Here is a 20,079-nt window from a genome sequence, read left to right as displayed (position 1 = left end):
CCTCCCCCTCCTCTTCCTTTTCCACCTCCTCCTCCTTTTCTACCTCCTCCTCCTTCACCTCCTCCATCACCTCTCCTCCTCCTTCTCTTCTACCTCCTCTCCTCATTCTCCTCATCTTCTTCATCCTCCTCCTCACCCTCCATCTCCTCCTCCTCTTGTACAGTTTTTCAAGACACAGTTTCTCTCAGTTGTCCTAGTTGTGATGAAAATTGCTCTATAGATTAGGCTAGCCTCCAATTCACAGAGATCTTCCTGCCTCTGCCTCCTGAGTACTGGGATCAAAAGTGTGCATGATCACTGCACAGATAAACAAAATAAACAAAATTTATTTTTTTTGTTTAAAAATTTATTTATTTTTATGTGTTGGCATTCTGCCTGTGTTGTGGGATGGTCTGTATGTCAAATTACTCTGATTGGTCAATAAATAAAACACTGATTGGCCAGTGGCTAGGCAGGAAGTATAGGCGGGACTAACAGAGAAGAGAAAAGAAAGAACAGGAAAGCAGAAGGAGTCACTGCCCCACACTGCCATGACAAGCAGCATGTGAAGATGCCGGTAAGCCACGAGCCACGTGGCAAGGTATAGATTTATGGGAATGGATTAATTTAAGCTATAAGAACAGTTAGCAAGAAGCCTGCCTCGGCCATACAGTTTGTATGCAATATAAGTCTCTGTGTTTACTTGGTTGGGACTGAGTGGCTCTGGAACTGGCGGGTGACAAATATTTGTTCTGACTGTGGGCAAGGCAGGAAAACTCTAGCTACATGCCTGCTTATATATCTGTGTGGAAGTGTCAGATATCCAGGAACTGGAATTAAAGACAGTATTGAGCTCCAATGTGGGAGATGGGGATTGAATTAAATAAGCTGCATATTATCTTCCCGCAGTAATTTCTGTAGGCTCCATACTAGGAAGTTGTTTATTTTTTTTTTATTAAATTTTCTATTCATTTTATATACCAACCACAGATTACTCCTATCCTTTATCCTTCTGCCCCACAGCCTTATGCCCAACAACTAACCTCCCATTCCTACCTCCTCCAAGGCAAAGTCTCCCATGGGGAGTCAGTAGAGCCAGGTACATTCAGTTGAGTCAGGTCTAACCCCTCGTCCCTCCACCAAGGCTGCAAAATCATCCCACTATAGGCACTGGGCTCCAAAGAGCCAATTTGTGCACCAGGGATGAATCCTGATCACACTGCCTAGGGGCCCACCAGAAAGTCCAAGCTAAACGACTGTCTCTTATATCCAGAGAGCCTAGTCCAGTAGCATGTGGGCTCCACAGCCATTGGTCCACAGTCCATGTATTAACACTAATAATTCATATCAAAGTTGAGGTAGAGTTAAGTATTTGTTATGAGTACAGCTCAAATTCACCTTTTAACTTTACTTGAAAATGCCAGTTCAGTGAGATCATAGTCAAAATCAAAATCAAAATTCAAAGCCATGGCTTAGAACCCCAAGTACCAATATGAACACATGAGCTATTTTACCTTCTTTGTATTTAGAAAAATCTCAAATGTAATAACATTGTAAGACTTTAAAATGTCCAAGTCCAAATGTCAGATGTCAATTATAGGTTTAAATATTTGAATAATTTTATTGTTGGTTTTGTGAATTTTGAATAAGTTCACCAACTGCAATTATAGGGACTTCTCATAAAACAGCAAAGCACCTAGCCTGAATGTACCTATGGACTTGAGTTATACCAGCAATATGATCCCTATCCCCATTCAGCTGCCAGTGCTCAGGACATATGACAGACATGTTAGACTTCATAGATAGAGCATGCAGTCACAAAACCAAAACAATGAAGAACTACATACCAAATAGTTTGAGTTCTCCCACATCTCAGATGAACTGTCATGGACAAAGGAGACAGAAGGGAAATATGTGGGTTCTGAGTATTATGAAAACAAAAACAGTAACTTCAAGAACAAGAAAGTGACTCAGGATTTAGAGTTTGATGACAATAAAGACAGTTATGTGTGGTGATATATTATGTACCCTAATAAAATTTGCCTGAAGATCAGAGAACAGAACAAGCCATAGATTAAAAAGCAAGGCAATGGTTGTAGCAGGAATCTTAAAAGTTCTTATTAATAAAATCAAACCTGAGCCAAGTTATTGGGGTCCATGCTGGTAGATCAGAGAAACAGAACAAACCACAGCTATCTCACCTCGCTGGATCCTCAGCTGGTCTTGTCTCCTCAGACTGGAGGCTTCTGTGTCCTCATCCCAATGGCTCTCAGCTGAACTCTGCTGGAAAGCCTGAAGTTTAACCAGCCACATGCTTAACCAGCCAAATGCTTCTAGTTTCTCGTCCTCACGCCTTATATATCTTTTTTCTTTCTACCACCACTCCCTGGGATTAAAGGCTGGCTTTCTGGGATTAAAGGCGTGTCACCATGCTTGGCTATTTCCAATGTGGCCTTGAACTCACAGAGATCCAGAGGGATTTCTATCTCTGGAATGCTAGGACTAAAGGTGTGAGTGCCACCATTTTCTAGCCTTTGTATCTAGTGGCTGTCTGTTCTCTGACCCCAGATAAATTTATTAGAGTACACAATATTTTGGGGAACACAATACCCCCACATCTCCTCTCTTTTTGTCTAAAATTAAAAAAGCTTATAACTAATACAAGAAAAACTATCTTCAATAAGTATATGCAATATACAGTCAAGATTACATTAACAATGTCTAGTCCATTAACATTTGACAGATCCAGACAAAAAAACTCCATTATATATATTAACAATGTCCAGTCCAGTAACATCTGATAAACTCAGACCAAAAAATTTTCATTACTTATCTTATTTAAAACAAGTAGTTCCTTTTTAAAAGTAGATTCCATAATCTCCCTTTTTATCTTATCATATCCATATTCTCTTTTTTCTTTTCATAATACATTCAGTAGTCTACCTTTTGTCATTTTTATATCTTCCCCTTTTTCTTCAGTGTAGATTCAATGATCTACCTATTTATCCTATTATTTCTTTATCTTTTTTCTCAGAGTAGATTCGATGATCTATCTCATATATATATTCTCTTTTTCTTTTTGCTTTCTAGGGGTGAAGATATCTTTAGGGAATCTTGAAAAGAAAATTTTGGGGTTAATTGTCAAGTCCTGTATCATTTATCCAGTCTCTGCATAATAGGAAAGTTCAGGGCTTGTTTCAAGTCCTTGTTTGATTAGTCTGTCAGGCTGGATCATCTCAACTAGTCCTCTCGAAATTGTCCTGACCAGTTTGTAGTCCAAAGTCGATTTTTCCATGGTGTTAATTGGCTTAATGGCTTTATCATAGTCCATGTGGAATCATCATTGTAGGATCCTGTCATCTTTTTAAAGATTTCAAAGTCACTGTTAGGCGTAGTCATGGTTTCCTGCGGATTTTTTTTTTTTGCCTCTGTGGTTTGGAGCAATCATAGTCTGATAAATGTCTGTCTCTCGGAACCATGAACATTCTTCCCTAGAACAGAAAATCTTCACAACAATTTCTCCCCACCAAAATTTGTCTCGCCAAAATTTTCCAAACTGACCTTTGCCGATGCTTTCTTGTAACACGATGGTCCTGGCAATTCTTCTCTGAACCAGCAGCAGTAAACCTTTTGTCCCTGGTAGCAGCATCATCGAAGTCACCAACACGATGAGAAGGAGCTGGCAACGTGGAGCAGTAGCCACTGGTTCCATGGTTCCACCACTGATTGTGGCTCTGTCCGGGCCAAAGCTTCTCCCAAGCCTCCTAGGCCGGCCTCAAACTCGGGATCCTACTGCCTTGTCTCCTTCAGCAAATCCTACCGGTGTGTGCCACCACAACCGCCTGAGTGTAGCTTGGGCCTGAGCTGGGGTTCACAAGGCCACAGGCAAACAGCTTTTTCATGAATTCGTAACACGAACGTTGGGCGCCAGATGTAGCAGGAATCTTAAAAGTTCTTATTAATAAAATCAAACCTGAGCCAAGTTATTGGGGTCCATGCTGGTAGATCAGAGAAACAGAACAAACCACAGCTATCTCACCTCGCTGGATCCTCAGCTGGTCTTGTCTCCTCAGACTGGAGGCTTCTGTGTCCTCATCCCAATGGCTCTCAGCTGAACTCTGCTGGAAAGCCTGAAGTTTAACCAGCCACATGCTTAACCAGCCAAATGCTTCTAGTTTCTCGTCCTCACGCCTTATATATCTTTTTTCTTTCTACCACCACTCCCTGGGATTAAAGGCTGGCTTTCTGGGATTAAAGGCGCGTCACCATGCTTGGCTATTTCCAATGTGGCCTTGAACTCACAGAGATCCAGAGGGATTTCTATCTCTGGAATGCTAGGACTAAAGGTGTGAGTGCCACCATTTTCTAGCCTTTGTATCTAGTGGCTGTCTGTTCTCTGACCCCAGATAAATTTATTAGAGTACACAATATTTTGGGGAACACAATACCCCCACAAATGGTGACACACACTTTTAATCCTAGCACTCGGGATGCAGAGATCCATCTGGATCTCTGAGAGTTCAAAGCCACCCTGGACTACATGAGATTGATTCAGTCTAGGAGAGAAGCAGAGCTAGACAGTAGTGGCACACACCTTTAATGCCAGTACTTGAGAATCACACGCCTTTAACCCCAGCGCTGGGAAGGAAGTAATATGGCTGGGCACAGAAGGTATATAAGGCATGAGGAGACAGGAACTAGACCCCTTTCAGCTAGAGGCTTTTCAGCTGGAGAGCCTTTCAAGCTAAGGTCTCAAAGGCTTTCAGTCAGAGGATTCCTGGAGATATGATCTCCCCTTCCATTTGGCCTGAGGATTCAGTAGTAGATTCGTGCAACAGATATTAAGTGACTATAAGACTCAGCAAAGGGGTTGCTACTGATGGGAGACAGAACATTGCCATTGGATGGGGTACCTGAGGGGCTTCTGAGGAACCAGAAAGTCCTCTGTTAAATCTGCATGTTGATTGTGAGACATCCATTCATCATGAGTCCCCAAATCCTGCATTTGTTTTGGGTGTTTTAGCTGTTTGCTTTTAAAATAAAGTAAGGGCTGGGGGCATATGGCTTAATTGAGATCAAAACTGGCTGTACAAGTCTGATGATTTCAACCCTAGATTTCACCTAAAAAGTCAGAACAGTGGCAGACATCTGTGATTGCTTCACTCCTGGCAGAGAACTGGAAATTGCCTGGAAGCTGGAAAATCAGCTGGACTAGAGTACACAGTACATCCCAGAAACAAGAGAGACCTCTCTCAACAGGTAGAAGGAGAGAGCCAACTCCTAAACGATGTCTTTTGACATGCACAGTGTCCTGGTTAGGGTTCTGTTGCTTCAATGAAGAACCATGACTAAAGCAAATTGAAAAAGAACGTATTAATCTGACTTACAATTCCACATCACTGTTCACCGCTGAAGGAAGTGGACCAGAACTCAAACAGGACAGGATCCTGGAGGCAGGAGCTGATGCAGAGCCCATGGAGGGTGCTGCTTAGTGGGTCACTCACAACAGCATGTTCACCCTACTTTCTTAAACAGCCCAGGACTAACAGAGCAGAGGTGACCCCACTCACAATGGGCTGGTCCCTCCCGTGTTAATCAATACTTAGGAAGATGCTCTACAGGCTTTCTTACATCCTGATCATATGGAAAAATTGAGAAATATGGTCCCCTCCTCTTGGAACCCTAGATTCGTCATGTTGTCATAAAAAGGGACCTCACAATATATAAGCTGTGGCATATAAGTGCCCACCTTCACACACACACACACACAAACACACAAACACACACACACACACACAACCCAGCACGTACAGTGTTCTAATTTGCTTTTCTAAAACTTGAATTGGAAAATGTTAATACAATAAATCACCCATTTCTGTGGAACTTAATAATCTGACATAAATGTTCTATTGTGGGGCAAAGGATACTAAAAGTCGAAAAAGAAGGAAAATCCAGAGATAATTTTAAAGAGGGAAAATTAGGGAAGCATGCCATATTAGAGAAACATGTTATATAACACTAACAAAATACCATAATAGAGTTATATAAGCAGTGAGGTATGGTTGTCAGAGTAGATATTGCAACAGATTGCAGTGTCCAGGAACTTTGTACATTGGGGAAAAAAAGAGGATACAGGCTGGCAGGAGAAGAATGGACCATCAGAGAATGTCCTGAGAATATGGAAAGTTCTAGACAGATTTCTATTGTTATAATAAAAGTAAAAATTCAATTTAAAAAAGTGATGAGTTTATTCACCTCACAGGTTACAGTCTATCATCAAGGGAAACATAGGCAAGATCTCAAGACAGGGGCTTGAAACCAGAGGAACACTGCTCACTAGTTGGCTCAGCTACCTTTTCTCTATGGCCCAGGCTCACTTGCCTAAGGATGGCACTACCTACAGAGGGCTGAGCTCTTCTCTGTCAATTAGCAATCAAGAAAATGCCCAAGAAGCATGCCTGCAAGCCAGTCAGATGGTGTCAGTTCCTCAACTATGTCTCAAATAGACAGCCGAGAATAGCCAGAAGCAAGCCAGAAAGCAGAAAATATAAACTTCAGCTTATTGCAAAGAAAATTGACCCTCCATGAATAGGATTCTATGTCCAAAGTGAAATTTCAATTGTAGGAAGAATAATTTAATAGAATTTATGGAGAAAAAAATGAAACAATATTTAAAATAATGAGTCACAATAAGCCCAATCCAGAAAGGAAAAGTTGGTAAATTTGACGATTGAAGCCCGTTCTGGAGGCTACAGATGGACATGGGGAGGGGCTGTTGGTTGACGGCACCTTTGACCATCCTTCCAGTGTTTTGGTGGAGGAGTTCTTATCAGAAACCCAACCACTTACTACAGAAGCTAGGTCCCAAATACAAGCCTGAATCATCAACTGCTTGTCAGAGCTTATGTTCTAGAGAAATGGAGGAGTCCATTCTGCTTGATGATTTGGGGGCGAGGGTGGCATCCCATTTTCAGAGCCCTGGATGTTGAAAGCTTCTAAAGCAGCACAAGGCACATTGTCTATTGTCATTATTCTTGGTGGCACACACCACAGTGCCAACACTCAAGATCCTAGTGTCAGTGGTGAGCTCTGCAATATGATTTGGCTCTGGAGTATGATTTATTACCTGTTACTTCTGTCTTCAAACCCTGCCTCTTTGACCCTCAATAAACTTCAAATCCTAATAAACAATTTTTGCTTTGAAAACAATTGATTATTTGTACTTGTTGTATATAGTGAAGACCCCACAGAAGTCTTCCCTAGGCCGTATTGTTTAAGAGAGAGTTTTTGGCTTTTTTTTTTCTCTTTTGTCTTTCCTTTTGCTGAAACATAGCCTGAAAGTCATTCTAAAATAAATTCCCAACACCCAAATGATGCTTCATCTAACACAGAGACACTTACTTGCTCGACCATGTTCATTGTTGCTCTATTTAAAATAGCCAGAAATTGGAGATATCCTAGGTATTCATGAACAGATGAATGCCCAAAGAAAATGAGGTACAGTTACAGAAATGGGCTATTACTCGTCAGTTAAAAAAAAAAAAGAGGCCAGGTGGTGGTGCACACCTTTAATCCCAGACTTGGGAGGCAGAGGTAGGTGGATATCTGTGAGTTCGAGGCCAGCTGGTCTACAAAGTGAGCTCCAGGTAAAAGCTCCAAAGCTACACAGAGAAACCCTGTCTTGAAAGAAAAAAAAGACAAAGGTTTGGCCTGGAGAGATGGCTCAGAGAATAAGAGCACTGACTGCTCTTCCAGAGGTCCAGGGTTCAATTCCCAGCAACCACATGGTGGCTCACAACCATCTATAATGAGATCTGGTGCCCTGTTATGGTATGCAGACATACATACAAACAGAACACTGTAACATTATAAATAAATAAGTCTTTTTTTAAAAAATAGAAAAAGGAAATCATGAAATTTGCAGGTAAATGGATGGAGCTAGAAAAAAATCATCCTGACTGAGATAACTCAGAACTAGAAAGACAAATATGGTATGTTTAAATCTATACATAGATATTAGCTATTGAGTCAAAGATAAGTAAGCTACAATTTGTATAACCACAGGTTAGGTATAGAGTAAGGGAATAGGGGGGAGGTACAGATCTCCATATAGGGGGAATAGAATAGATTGTTGTGGATGGATGAGGGATGGAGTCTGGAACAGGATGGCCAAATGAGGAGGGAGAGAGAAGGGGCAAATAAATATAGGGAGGGAGAGGTAAAATTAAGGGCCATTTGAGGGATCTTATGAAAACCTAATAGAGTAGAACCACTCTAAAATATATACATATATGAAGGGGATCTAGATGAAATACCCCCACCCCACCCCCCAAAAAAAGAAAGCTGGGTGCTGGTGGTGCATGCCTTTAATGCCAGCACAAGGGTGGCAGAGGCAGGTGGATCTCTGTGAGTTCAAGGCCAGCCTGGACTACAGAGTGAGTTCCATGAGAGACCCCAAAGCTACACAGAGAAACCCTATTTCAAAAAAAAAGGAAGGAAGGAAGGGAGGGAGGGAGGGAGGCAGGGAGGGAGGGAAGGAAGGAAGGAAGGAAGGAAGGAAGGAAGGAAGGAAGGAAGGAAGACTCCCCCCCCCCAAAAAAAAACAAATAAACATAATCAAAACAAACAGAAAACAGAGTGTATATACAGAGCCCCAAATGGATATCTCTTGTTACCAAATGAAGCTTGCAGTACTAGCAATGGGTCATATCTAGTCAAGTTGTAGGTGAAAGTTGTCCAATAGTGATCCCAAACAACCCAAGGTATTGCAAGGCTATTGGTTGCTCTCCATAAACTGACAGCAAGGTGCTGTTCCTGAAGATGATAATGACACAACTCTTTGACCATGGAGAAGTCAAGCTGGTGTCTCCCTAGAGCCCTCACCACTTATGGACTAGATTTCATGGTGCTGGAAGGTACTCAGCTCACTATCAAAGGAGAAAGGTAAACACCAGCCCAGCTACTATTAGTGACCACATCCAAGATATGCTGGTGCAGTAGTGGAACAAAGCATGTGGGAGAAACCAACCAATATCTGACTTGATTAAAGGCCATTCCATGAGATGGAACCCATACCCAGCACTGTGTGGGTGGACAAGACCTGAGACTAGACAGGCCAGGGACCACAGTGAAAACCAAATACTACTGTTGTGCTTAAGGAGCATAGCAATAGAATGACTCCTAACAATATTCTGCTATAACAAAGATAATGCCTTTCTCAGCCCTCATCAGAGCAGCTTCCTCCTGCAGCGGATGGGAACAAATACAGAGACCCTCAGTAGATTATAGGCAGGGAGTAAGAGATCTTGGAACACTCAACCCTAAACAGAGCATATCCACTCCAATTCCTCCCCTCAGGACTTAGGGAACCCTGTGGAAGAGGAAGTAAAAATAGTGCCACAGAGTACTGCAGATGGCAAGACCATGTGTCCATCTACTGAGGGGAAGCACAGATATGGAGTGGGGCCAGACTAACCCCGAGAAAAGCTGCACTGCATGTGTTGCATGCAGCGGAGCTGGCGATGGAGAAATGCCCCATCTATTTGGAGCACAGAAGATCACCTGAGTATCAGATGCTGGGCACTGGGCTGTAGGAATTTGATATTTAAAACTGGATTTTGGTAATGTTCCCATGTGAATATCTCTGTGCTCCATTCTTCTATTGTGGAATAAGAAAATACCTAATTTTTTTTTTTTTTTGGTTTGTTTGACCAGACCCAATTAAGAGATTTTTTTTCCTAAGGGACCTTGGACTTTAGAAATGTTTTAAGTTTTAACGTGTGTGGAGTTTTAAAAGTGTACACTGCATTATATATTAAGATATTAACACAAAAATTTGGAGAACAAGAAATAAATGATTATGGCATTCAGGTGATGTGTGTGTGTGTGTGTGTGTGTGTGTGTGTGTGTGTGTGTGTGTGTGTGTGTGTGTCATGCTGACAAGGAATGGAGAGTCCTAGAAAACTTAATCTGTCCACTTGAAACAGCCCAGCAACAATGGCATAAGAATCTCAATCTAGAGCCTACATGGATCAGACTGCCCTTTGGCATGTCTGTGTGGGACGTCTTGATTTCCACTGACTTAGGGTAGCCTAGTCCACTGTGGGCTGTGTAAGGAAGCTAGCTGAGCAAGCCACCAAACAGCATTCCTCCCTGGTTCCTGCTTCAGTCCATGCTTTTGTTCCTGCCCTGACTTTTCTCAATGATGGACTGTAAACTGAAATAAACTCATTTCCTAAAAACAAACAAACAAAAAACAAAACAGTGTTTTGTTTTCATGTGCCTTTCTCATTCATATATATTTCATTTATTAGTCAATTGAGTGCATTATTACAGGAGCAGGACCTCTGTTATTTGCTAAGAACCCCCTTTTTTTCAACAGTGTATTTACCACAACTGGGAAACACACTACCTGATTGTCACTCAGAGACCATAGCTTACTAAGAGTCCATTCTGGGTGAAGTTTCTGGATCTGAGAAATCTTTTCTTTTAATTTTTTAAAATTTTTCTTTATTAAGAAATTTTCTACTCATTCTACATACCACCCACAGATCCCACCTCCTACCTCCTCCCATGCCCTCAACTCTCCCTCCAAATCCACCCCACAGCCCCACAGCCCCCAAATCAAGGTCTCCCATGGGGAGTCAGCAGAGCCCAGCACACTGAGCCTAGGCAGGTCCAAGCCCCTCCCCACTGCACCAAGGCTGCACAAGGCATCACACCACAGGCACCGGGCTCCCAAAAGCCTGCCCATGAACCAGGGACAGATTCCGATCCCCCTGCCTGGGTGTCCCCCAAACAATTAGAGCCAAACAACCATCTTCCATATCCAGAGTGCCTAGTCCAGTCCCATGGGGGCTCCACAGCCACTAGTCTACAGTCTAGGGGCTTACACTAGTGTGGCCGGTCATCTCTGCACGACTTCCTATCCTGTTCTCGAAGTCCCTCACCTGCAAAAAAAATCCCTCCCCTCTCTCATCAATTGGATTCCTGTAGCTCAGCCTGGCATTTGGCCGTGGATCTCTGCATCTGCCTCCATCAGTCACTGGACAAAGGCTCTATGATGGCGGTTAGGGTCATCTACATCTACATCACCAGAGTAGACCAGTCCAGGCACCCTCTAGACCACTGCCAGCTCACCCAGGTGGGGTCATCCTTGTGGATTCCTGAAAGCCTCCCCAGCACCCTGCCTCTTCCTATTCCCATGATGTCCTCATCTATCATGCCATACTAGTGATTGTGATGTCAACTATGAGAACCTCTGGGTTTCCAGGGTACTCTCCTTTCCCTATTATCACTGGCACATATCTAAAGGACTCCAGTGGCTGGGAAACACAGTCATGGTACAGAAATCTCATTAATTACTCTGTGCCTCCTTCTAAGAAGTTCCTAGTTCTTGAGCCCTTGCTGTGGAAAGCTGAAGTTCACCACATACAGAAAGCTCCCCAGACCCATCCCAAAACTCACTGCCTCTTCCCCAGGACCATTTTCTCCATATTTTCCAGGGAGACCCGGGACAAGCTTCCTTCTGCCTCACTCTGGTCTCTCCATGCTGTCCATTCCCTCTGTCAAACAGACCTCTGAGTCTGGAAAGCATGTCTAGGGGCCAAGCTTGTGGCCACTGAACAATTGACCTCAAGGCAGTCAGTGTTGCTACAACACTAGTGACATCACTGGGGATTCCAAGAGCTGTCCAGGATACAATAGAATGCACAGTAAAGGGTCTGCTGATGTCATGGGGCACAGCCTTTGCCTCCTTGCTAATTAGTTCTCCATGAACTGACCAGAAGCTGTGATTTCCTTTCCAGGAGTATCTCCTGTGACACATGGGAAGTCATTCAGTACCTCTTCAATACAAACCTAGTGATTTCTTTTTGCTTCATAAGAATTTTTTCAGTAATTCACCCATATGGAATTGAAGCCTCACTTTATAAACACTGCCTAAAATTGGCACTTACACTCCTCACAGCCAAACCCAATAACATAAAAAATAAAGCATCCCAAAGAATTTGGTCATGATCATTGAGGAAGAGGGTTGAGTTCTCTGAAGTGAGCAAGCACCTGGGAAAGGCTATGGTTAAGGGAATGCTTCTACTGGGAATTTGTAAGTGAGCTGGGACTCTTATGAGACCCTAACTGCTCTATAATGTCCTCTCTACAAGCCTGGTGTCTTAGCCAGCATTCTCCAGAAGTAATACAATGATTCTCTATGGAAAGGGGATTTATTAGAATGCCTTACAGGCCTTGCTCTATCTAATCCAACAATATGTGGCTGTGAATGAAAAGTCCTAGAATCCAGTAGATGCTCATTCCACAAGTCTGGATGTCTAAGCTGGTCTGGAGTATGTGCTGGAATCTTAAAGAACTAGGCTTTAATGACAGTCAAGGAATGGTTATTCTAACAAGGCCAGAGCAAGCAGAGAAAGAGTAAGAGCTTCATTCTTCCTAGGCCTTCCAACAAAAGTAGTGGTCCAGATTTCATCTGGATTAAAGATCTGAATTAAAGCTGTGACTTCCTCCCTCAAAGATCCAAACTAGAATTAGGTCTTCATACTTCAAAATAAGCAGAGGTCTCCCACGGGTGTGCCCTCTGGTTTTTGTTTTTTGTTAATCCAGATACAGTTATGTTGACAACCAAGAATAGCCATCACAGTCTTATTCCCCTCTTCACTAATACTCATGAGAAAAATGCTCAGAGTGTAAAAGGAAGGAGTAACAATAATCAAAATCACATGTGAATAATCTGTAGATCTCATAGTCATGATGAGTTTTAGTGGCCTTTTTTGGACATGGATGGCTATTATAGGATGAGATACCAGTCTTTGCTTTCATGGGTAGGAGGGGATTAGCTAGCAACCCAAATACAAAACAATCTGGTCTCTCTCTATAATTATAGATATGAAATTCAAATAATTATGTTATTACTGTGGCTGATAGTAACTGTGGTGAGAAAGGGTTCAAGAGATAGAAAATGGGTTCTCTTTAAAGAAAAAAAAAGAAAACAAACACACTGTACCTTTCAGAAAGAGTGGTGTGTCAGGAAGGGCCACATGAATTTGGACTTGAACTCCTCCAGAACACATCTTGCTCACTCCATTCATTTTCAGAAAGAAAAAAACTCCTGTTTAAATTGGAAGACCCAGGAAATCCCTCTGTGGGGTCTTCATTATAAACAGCAGCTAGAAGCCTTCTGTTGCTTTAAAAGCAAAATGGATTGTTAAGACTTGAAGTTTCTCTGATGGTCAAAGAGGCAGGATTTGGAGGCAGCAGCAATAGGAAACAAATCATACTCCAGAGTGAAGTCATGTTGCAGAGCTCACCACTGACACTAGCATGATACGTGTGGACACTGCAGTGTATGTCACCAAGAATAATGACAATAGACAATGTGCCTGGTGCTGCTGTAGAAGCTTTCAACATCCATGACTCTCAAAATGGGATCTGGCCTTCCCCAAATCATCAAGCAGAATGGTTTCTCCATTTCTCTAGAACATAAGCTTTGGCATGTAGCTGATGATTCACGCTTGTATTTAAGACCTAGCTTCTGTAGTAAGAGGTTGGGTTTTTGATAAGAACTTCTCCACCAAAACACTGGAAGGATGGTCAAAGGTACTGTCAGCCAGCAGCCCCTCCCCATGTCCACAATGCAGCCTCCAAAAGAGGCTTCAATATTCAAATTTATCAACTTTTCCTTTTGGGCTTGTGTTTATTGTCACTCATTATTTGACTTATTATTTCATTTCTGACATAAATCCTTTTAAATCATCCTTCTTACAGGTGAAATTTCACTATGGACATAGAATCCTATTCATGGAGGGTAAATGCTCTTTGCAATAAGCTGAGGTCTATATTTTCCCCTTCTGGCTTGCTGTGATGGCTAATCTTGGATGTCTTCTTGACACATAAATGAGGATTGGATTCCATCAAACTGGCTTGCAACCATGATTCCTTGGCATTTTCTTGTTGCTAACCAGTGGGGGATGGCTCATGTTACATGAGTCAGAATAGATAAGATTAATAAAACAAATGACAGCTAATGTTGTCAAGAATGGGGAGCAAGGGACAACACTCATCCATTGCTGGTGGGAATGCACACTTGTATGGCCACTATGGAAAAAGGTGTGGGTATTCCTTAGTAAGCTGGGAATTGATCAAGACCTAGTATACTGCTCTTGGCATATACCCAAAGGATACTTCACTTACAACAGAAACACTTGCTTACCATGTTTATTGTTGCTCTATTTATAATAGCCAGAAATTGGAGACACCCTAGGTATTTGTCAACAGATGAATGCTTAAAAAAATGAGGTGCATTTATACAATGGGCTATTAAAAAAGAAGTTAAAAAAGAAAAAGCAAAGCTTGAAATTTGGAGGTAAATGGATGGAAGCAGGAAAAAATTCAACTTTAGTGAACTAACCCAGACCCAAAAAGACAAATACAGTATGTTTTCACTTATATATGGATGTTAGCTGTTGAGTCAAAGATAAGTAAGCTACAATCTGTAGAACCACAGGTTAGGTTTAGAATAAGGGACTAGGGGGTGGGACAAATGTCCATAAACGAGGAATAGAACAGATTGTTATGGATGGATGAGGAATCGAGTTTGGAACAGGATGGTCAAATGAGGAGGGAGAGAGAAGAAGGGGCAAATAAATATAGGGAGGGAAAGGTAAAATTAAGAGTGATTTGAGGGATTATGGAAACGTAATAGCGTAGAACCACTCTAAAATATATACATATATGAAGGGGATCTAGATGAAACAGCCTGGCCCAAAAAAATTTAAAAAAAATTAAAAAAACCAAACAACAGAAACCAGAGTGTAGGATACAGAGCCCCAACTAAATATCTCTTGTTATCAAATGAATCTTGCAGTACTGGCAATGGGTTACATCTAGTCAAGTTGTAGTTGAAAGGTGTCCAATGGTGATTCCAAACAACCCAAGGTATTGCAAGGGTATTGGTTGCTCTCTATTTACTGACATGAAAGTGCTGTTCCTGAAGATGATAATGACACAACTCACTGAACATGGAGAAGTCAAGTTGGTGTCTCCCTTGAGCCCTCACCACTTATGGACTAGATTTCATGGCACTGAAGAGTACTCTGCTCACTATCAAAGGAGAAAGGTAAACACCAGACCAGCTACAAAACCTCCATCTAGAATGGTGACTGCATCCAAGATATGGGGGTACAAGAGTGGAACAAAGCTTTTGGGAGTAATCAACCAGTACCTGACTTGATTAAAGGCCCACTCCCTGACAGGGAAGGCATACCCAGCACTCTTTGGCTGGCCAAGAACCTAAGACAAGATAGGTTAGGGTCCATAGGGAAAACCAAATACTACTGTTCTGCTTAAGGAACATAGCAATAAAATGATTCTTGAAAACATCATGCTATGCTCATAGACAATGCATTTCTCAGCCACCACAGTAGCAGCTTCCTCCTGCAGCAGATGGGAACAAATACAGAGACCCTCAGCTAGACAATACAGAGAGAGGAAGAGAAATTGAACACTCAACACTAAACTGGAGTTCTCCAATCAGACTCCTCCCCTCAAGACATAGGGAACCCTGTGTAAGAGGAGGTAAAAAGAGTGCCACAGAATACTGCAGATGGCAAGACCATGGTTCATCTACTGAGAGGAAGCACAGATATGGAGTGGAGCCAGACTAATCCTGAGAAAATTTGCACTGCATGTGTTGCAAGCAGTGGAGCTGGAGAGGGAGGAATGCCTCATCCATCTGGAGCCCAGAAGATCACATGAGTGCTGTGGGGTGTCTTTCTGCATACTGTGAATATGTGTTGCTCTCATTGGTTGATAGATAGAGCTGCATTGACCTATGGCAGAGCAGGATGGAGCCAGGTGGGAAAATAAAAAAGAGACAGGGAAAAGAGAAAACTTAGCAGGAGAGACATGAGCCAGGCGTGAGATTGGTAGTTATGGGTTGAGTTGAGTTATAAGAGCTAGCTAGTAAGAAGCCTGAGCCATAGGCCATATAATTTACAATTAATATCAAGCCTCTGAGTGATTATTTTATAAGCAGCTGCAGGACCTCGGGCCTTGGTGGGACTGGAGAAACTGCCACCTACACATTTGTATCAGATGCTGAATATTGGGCTGTAGAGATTTAATAAATAAAGCTGAATTTTGGTAATGCTCCCATCTGAATATTTCTGTGCTGCATTCTTCCTTTGTGGTATAAGAAAATATGTAAGGTTTTTGGTTTGTTTTTACCAGACCCAATTAAGAGACTTTTTTTCTAAGGGACTATGAACTTTCAAAATATTTTAAGTTTTAAAGCAAGGGCTTTTGGAATACTGGGGGATACTAGTACACACATTGTCTGTACAAGTCTGGTTAGTTCAACCCTTAGAAATCACCTAAAATACAGAACAGTGGCACACATCTGTGATTCCTTAATCATGGCAGAGTTATGTGGGGATGAGACTGCAAAGTGCCTGGAAGCTAGAAGGCCAGCTGGACTAGAGTACACAGTACATCCTAGAAACAAGAGAGACCTGCCTCAACATGGTAGAAGGGGAGAGCCAACTCCTGAACGATGTCCTCTGATATGCACAGTGTCCCAGTCAGGGTTCTGTTGCTTCAATGAAGAACCATGACTAAAAGCAAGTTGAGAAAGAATGTGTTTATCTGACTTACACTTTCACATCACTGTTCATCACTGAAGGAAGTCAGGACCAGAATTCAAACAGGACAGGATCCTGGAGGCAGGAGCTGATGCAGAGCACACGGATGGTCCTGTTTCTGGCTCACTCACTGCAGCTTGCTCAGCCTTTTTTCTTGTAGAAACCAGAACCACCAGCCAGGGAATGGCCCCACCCACAATGGTCTAGGCCCTCCCATGTCAATCAATACTTAGAAAAATACCCGACAGGCTTACCTACACTCTGATCATATGGAGAAACTTTTTAGATGTTGCTCCCTCCTCTTCGAACCCTAGCTTTTGTCATAAAATTGATCCTCACAATATGTAAGCTGTGGGATGTGAATGCCTGCCTTCACACACACACACACACACACACACACACACACACACACACACTTCCATTCACCCAACACATACAGTGTTCTAATTTGCTTCTCTAAATCTTAAATTTGCTAATTTTAATATAATAAATCACCCATATCTGTGCAATTCATATTCTGACATAAGTGTTCTATTGTGCAGCTAAGGATAACATTTAAAGTGCAAAAAGCAGGAAAATCCAGAGATAATTTATAGAGGGACAATTCAGGAATCATGCCATATTAGAGAAACATGTCATATCAGAGTAACAAAATACCATAATAGAGTTACATAAACAGTGTGTTTGGTTGTCAGAGTAGATATTGCAACAGATTTCAGTGTTCAGAAATTTTGTATAGTGGAGGGAAAAAAAGAGGATACAGGCAGGTAGGAGAAAGATGAACCATCAGAGCATGTCCTGAGAATATGGCAAATTCTAGTTAGCTTCCTATTGTTATAATAAAAGTTAAAAAAAATCCAATTTGAGAAAGTGATGAGTTTATTCACCTAGAGGTTACAGTCCATCATCATGTAAGCCAGGGCAAGATCTCAAGAAATGGGCTGGAAACCATAGAGCAATGCTGCTCACTGATTTGCTAAACTACCTTTGCTCTATGGCCCAATCTTACTTGTTAGGGATGGTGCTGCCCAGGGAGGGAAGAGTGCTCCTATATCAATTAGCACCAAGAAAATGCTGAAGAAGCATGCCTGCAAGCCAGTCTGATAGTGTCAGTTCCTCAACTATGTGTCAAGTAGACAGCCAAGAACAGCCTAACAGCTGGCCAGAAAGAGGAAAACATAAACCTCAGCCTACTGGAAACAAATTTGACCCTCCATGAATAGGATTCTATGTCCATACTGAAATTTCAATTGTAGGTAGAATAATCTCAAAGGCTTTATGTAGGAAAAATGAAACAATATTTAAAATAATGGCTGACAATGAGCACAAGCCACAAAGGAAAAGTTGGTAAATTTGACTATTGCAGCCCATTCTGGAGGCTGCATGGTAGACATGGGGAATGGATGTAGTTGAAAGCCCCTTTGATTATCCTGTATTGTTTGGTAAACCTTTGAGGTAGGAGATCACACCTTTAATTCTGATCTTTAATCCAGATGGAATCTGGACCACACGTGCTGGAAGCATATTGAAGGACAAGGAGGAAGGAAGCTTTTACACTTTCTCTGCTTGTTCTCTCCTTGTAAGCACATCCATTCCTTCACTGGCATTAAAGCCTACTTCTTTCAGATTCCAGCACATAATGAAGAACAGCTGAGACATCCAGTCTTGTGGCGTGAGCATCTGCTAGATTCTTGGACTTTCCATTCACAGCCAGATATTGTTGGATTAGCTAGAGCACAGCCTGTAAGTCATTCTCACAAATACCGTTTCCATAGAGAGGTCATTTTATAACTTCTGTTACTCTAGCGAGCCCTGACTAATACACCAGGCATGTAGAGTAGACATTCTAGAGTAGTTTGTGTCTCAGCTATGTCACAAATTCCCAGTGGCCACCTTCCCTTTACCATTCTTCAGGTGGTGCTTTGGTGTCGGCCTTCTTGGTTTGTATAACATCTCAACAACAAAATAGCAAATATCCCAAATCTCTCAAAGGGAATGCAGAGTAATATAATGAAAAGAGTGCCTCAGATGGAGAAATTCTAGGGTAAGTGAGAAATAGAAAGCTAACTTAGGAATAGAAAAGTATTATCTTTTGTGGACCATGAGCATGCACCCCTACCCGATGAAGATCAGAGGACAATTTCTCAGAGGTTTGTTCTCTCCTTCAATCATGTGAGTCCTAGGGAAGGAACTCAGGTCTGTAGGCCTAGCAGCAGTTACCTTTGCCCCCTGAGCCTTCTCTCCAGCTGATCACATCATCCATGGAATTGATGAGCTTTGTAACTGTATTGATGTTCTGTGTGTTTATGGTCTTTATTCATAAAGAGTAGATTCTTTCTACCCTTGTTTGACAGCACCAGTTTGTTATCCCATAGGATTTCTTTCTCCACACCTTAACTCTATGATTCTCTGTCAGTCTCAGAAGGTAGATCCGGTCCAGCGAAGCTTCACAGAAATAAAGCACTGTCTGGAAGAAACCCTTCCTCAGTACACAGTGAGATCAGCTGTGGTTAAAGAGCACCATCAACCATCCCTCTCCTTTCCTAGCCTTGTACAGACATGCTCCTCATGACTGGCATGTCACTTTTGCTGCAGGCTCCATCCACTCTGGCTGGTGTGAAGCTTACTCCCAACACTGCTTAGCTGCAGCATCAAGAGGGACTCTTAACCACTCCTCGACCACCAGGAGTGTCTTCTCAATTCTGCATGTCATCAGATGGCCCTAATCTGCATTGTCATCCAGGATGAGGTGTGAGATACCCGCTCCAATCCTGACAATAAGTGATGCTGGAGCAGGATCTTGAGCCCACCAGCGCCTTGCATGGATGCCTGGCATCCTAACACAATTAGCATGCCAGCATCATGTATTTGTCCCTAATGGTCTCCTGAAATTTCTCTTTGCTTGGGGGTGATTCGTCAAACTAATATAGCACACATGGCTAGAGGAAAAAAGTCAAGAGCAGGGTCTGGAGAGATGGCTGCTGCATTTTGAGCAGTTTCTCTCCCAAAGGAACAACAGAGCAGCTAAAAAGCCACTTGAAATCCAGCTTCGGGGTGAATCTGATGCCTACTTCTGGCCTCTGATGGAATTGCATGCATGTAATGTACAGCCCTGCAGCATGCAAAAAGCCCATGCATATAAATAAAAGAAAGAAATCTTTAAGAAATTGAACCAGTTCATAGTTAAGGCCAAAAAAGTCCCAACATATTTTGGAATTCATTCTGTCTTCAGTCTGGTTTTTCACTGATGCTATATTTTAAGGAAACCAGAGGCAGATAGCTCTGGTTTTCTTAATTTCTTTTATATTTTAAACATTTTTTTTTATTTTTGTTGGTTTCCCATCATGCATCCTAATCCAATTTTTCCCCTTATCCATTCCAGCACATCTGAGCTCTGCCTTTGAAAATCCCTATGCTTTAAATAAAATAAAATTTAAAAGGAAAACTGGAA

General features: G+C 42.1%; 1 protein-coding gene across 1 annotated transcript in view; it reads right to left on the bottom strand.

Annotated features, from left to right (window-relative positions):
* The window catches only part of LOC119088483, a 37,123-nt gene extending 25,540 nt beyond the window's left edge, over window positions 1–11,583 (bottom strand). Inside the window, exon 1 of the mRNA XM_037208292.1 lies at window positions 11,362–11,583. Coding sequence (XP_037064187.1) covers window positions 11,362–11,575 — 214 coding nt within the window. The 5' untranslated portion in view covers window positions 11,576–11,583. The remainder of the gene's footprint in view (window positions 1–11,361) is intronic.
* Window positions 11,584–20,079: the final 8,496 nt, after the last annotated feature.

This window comes from Peromyscus leucopus, chromosome 9, assembly GCF_004664715.2.
Source record: "Peromyscus leucopus breed LL Stock chromosome 9, UCI_PerLeu_2.1, whole genome shotgun sequence".
Taxonomy (NCBI): domain Eukaryota; kingdom Metazoa; phylum Chordata; class Mammalia; order Rodentia; family Cricetidae; genus Peromyscus; species Peromyscus leucopus.
Note: the sequence above shows the minus strand (reverse complement) of the source record. Positions and strands in the feature narration are given on the sequence as shown.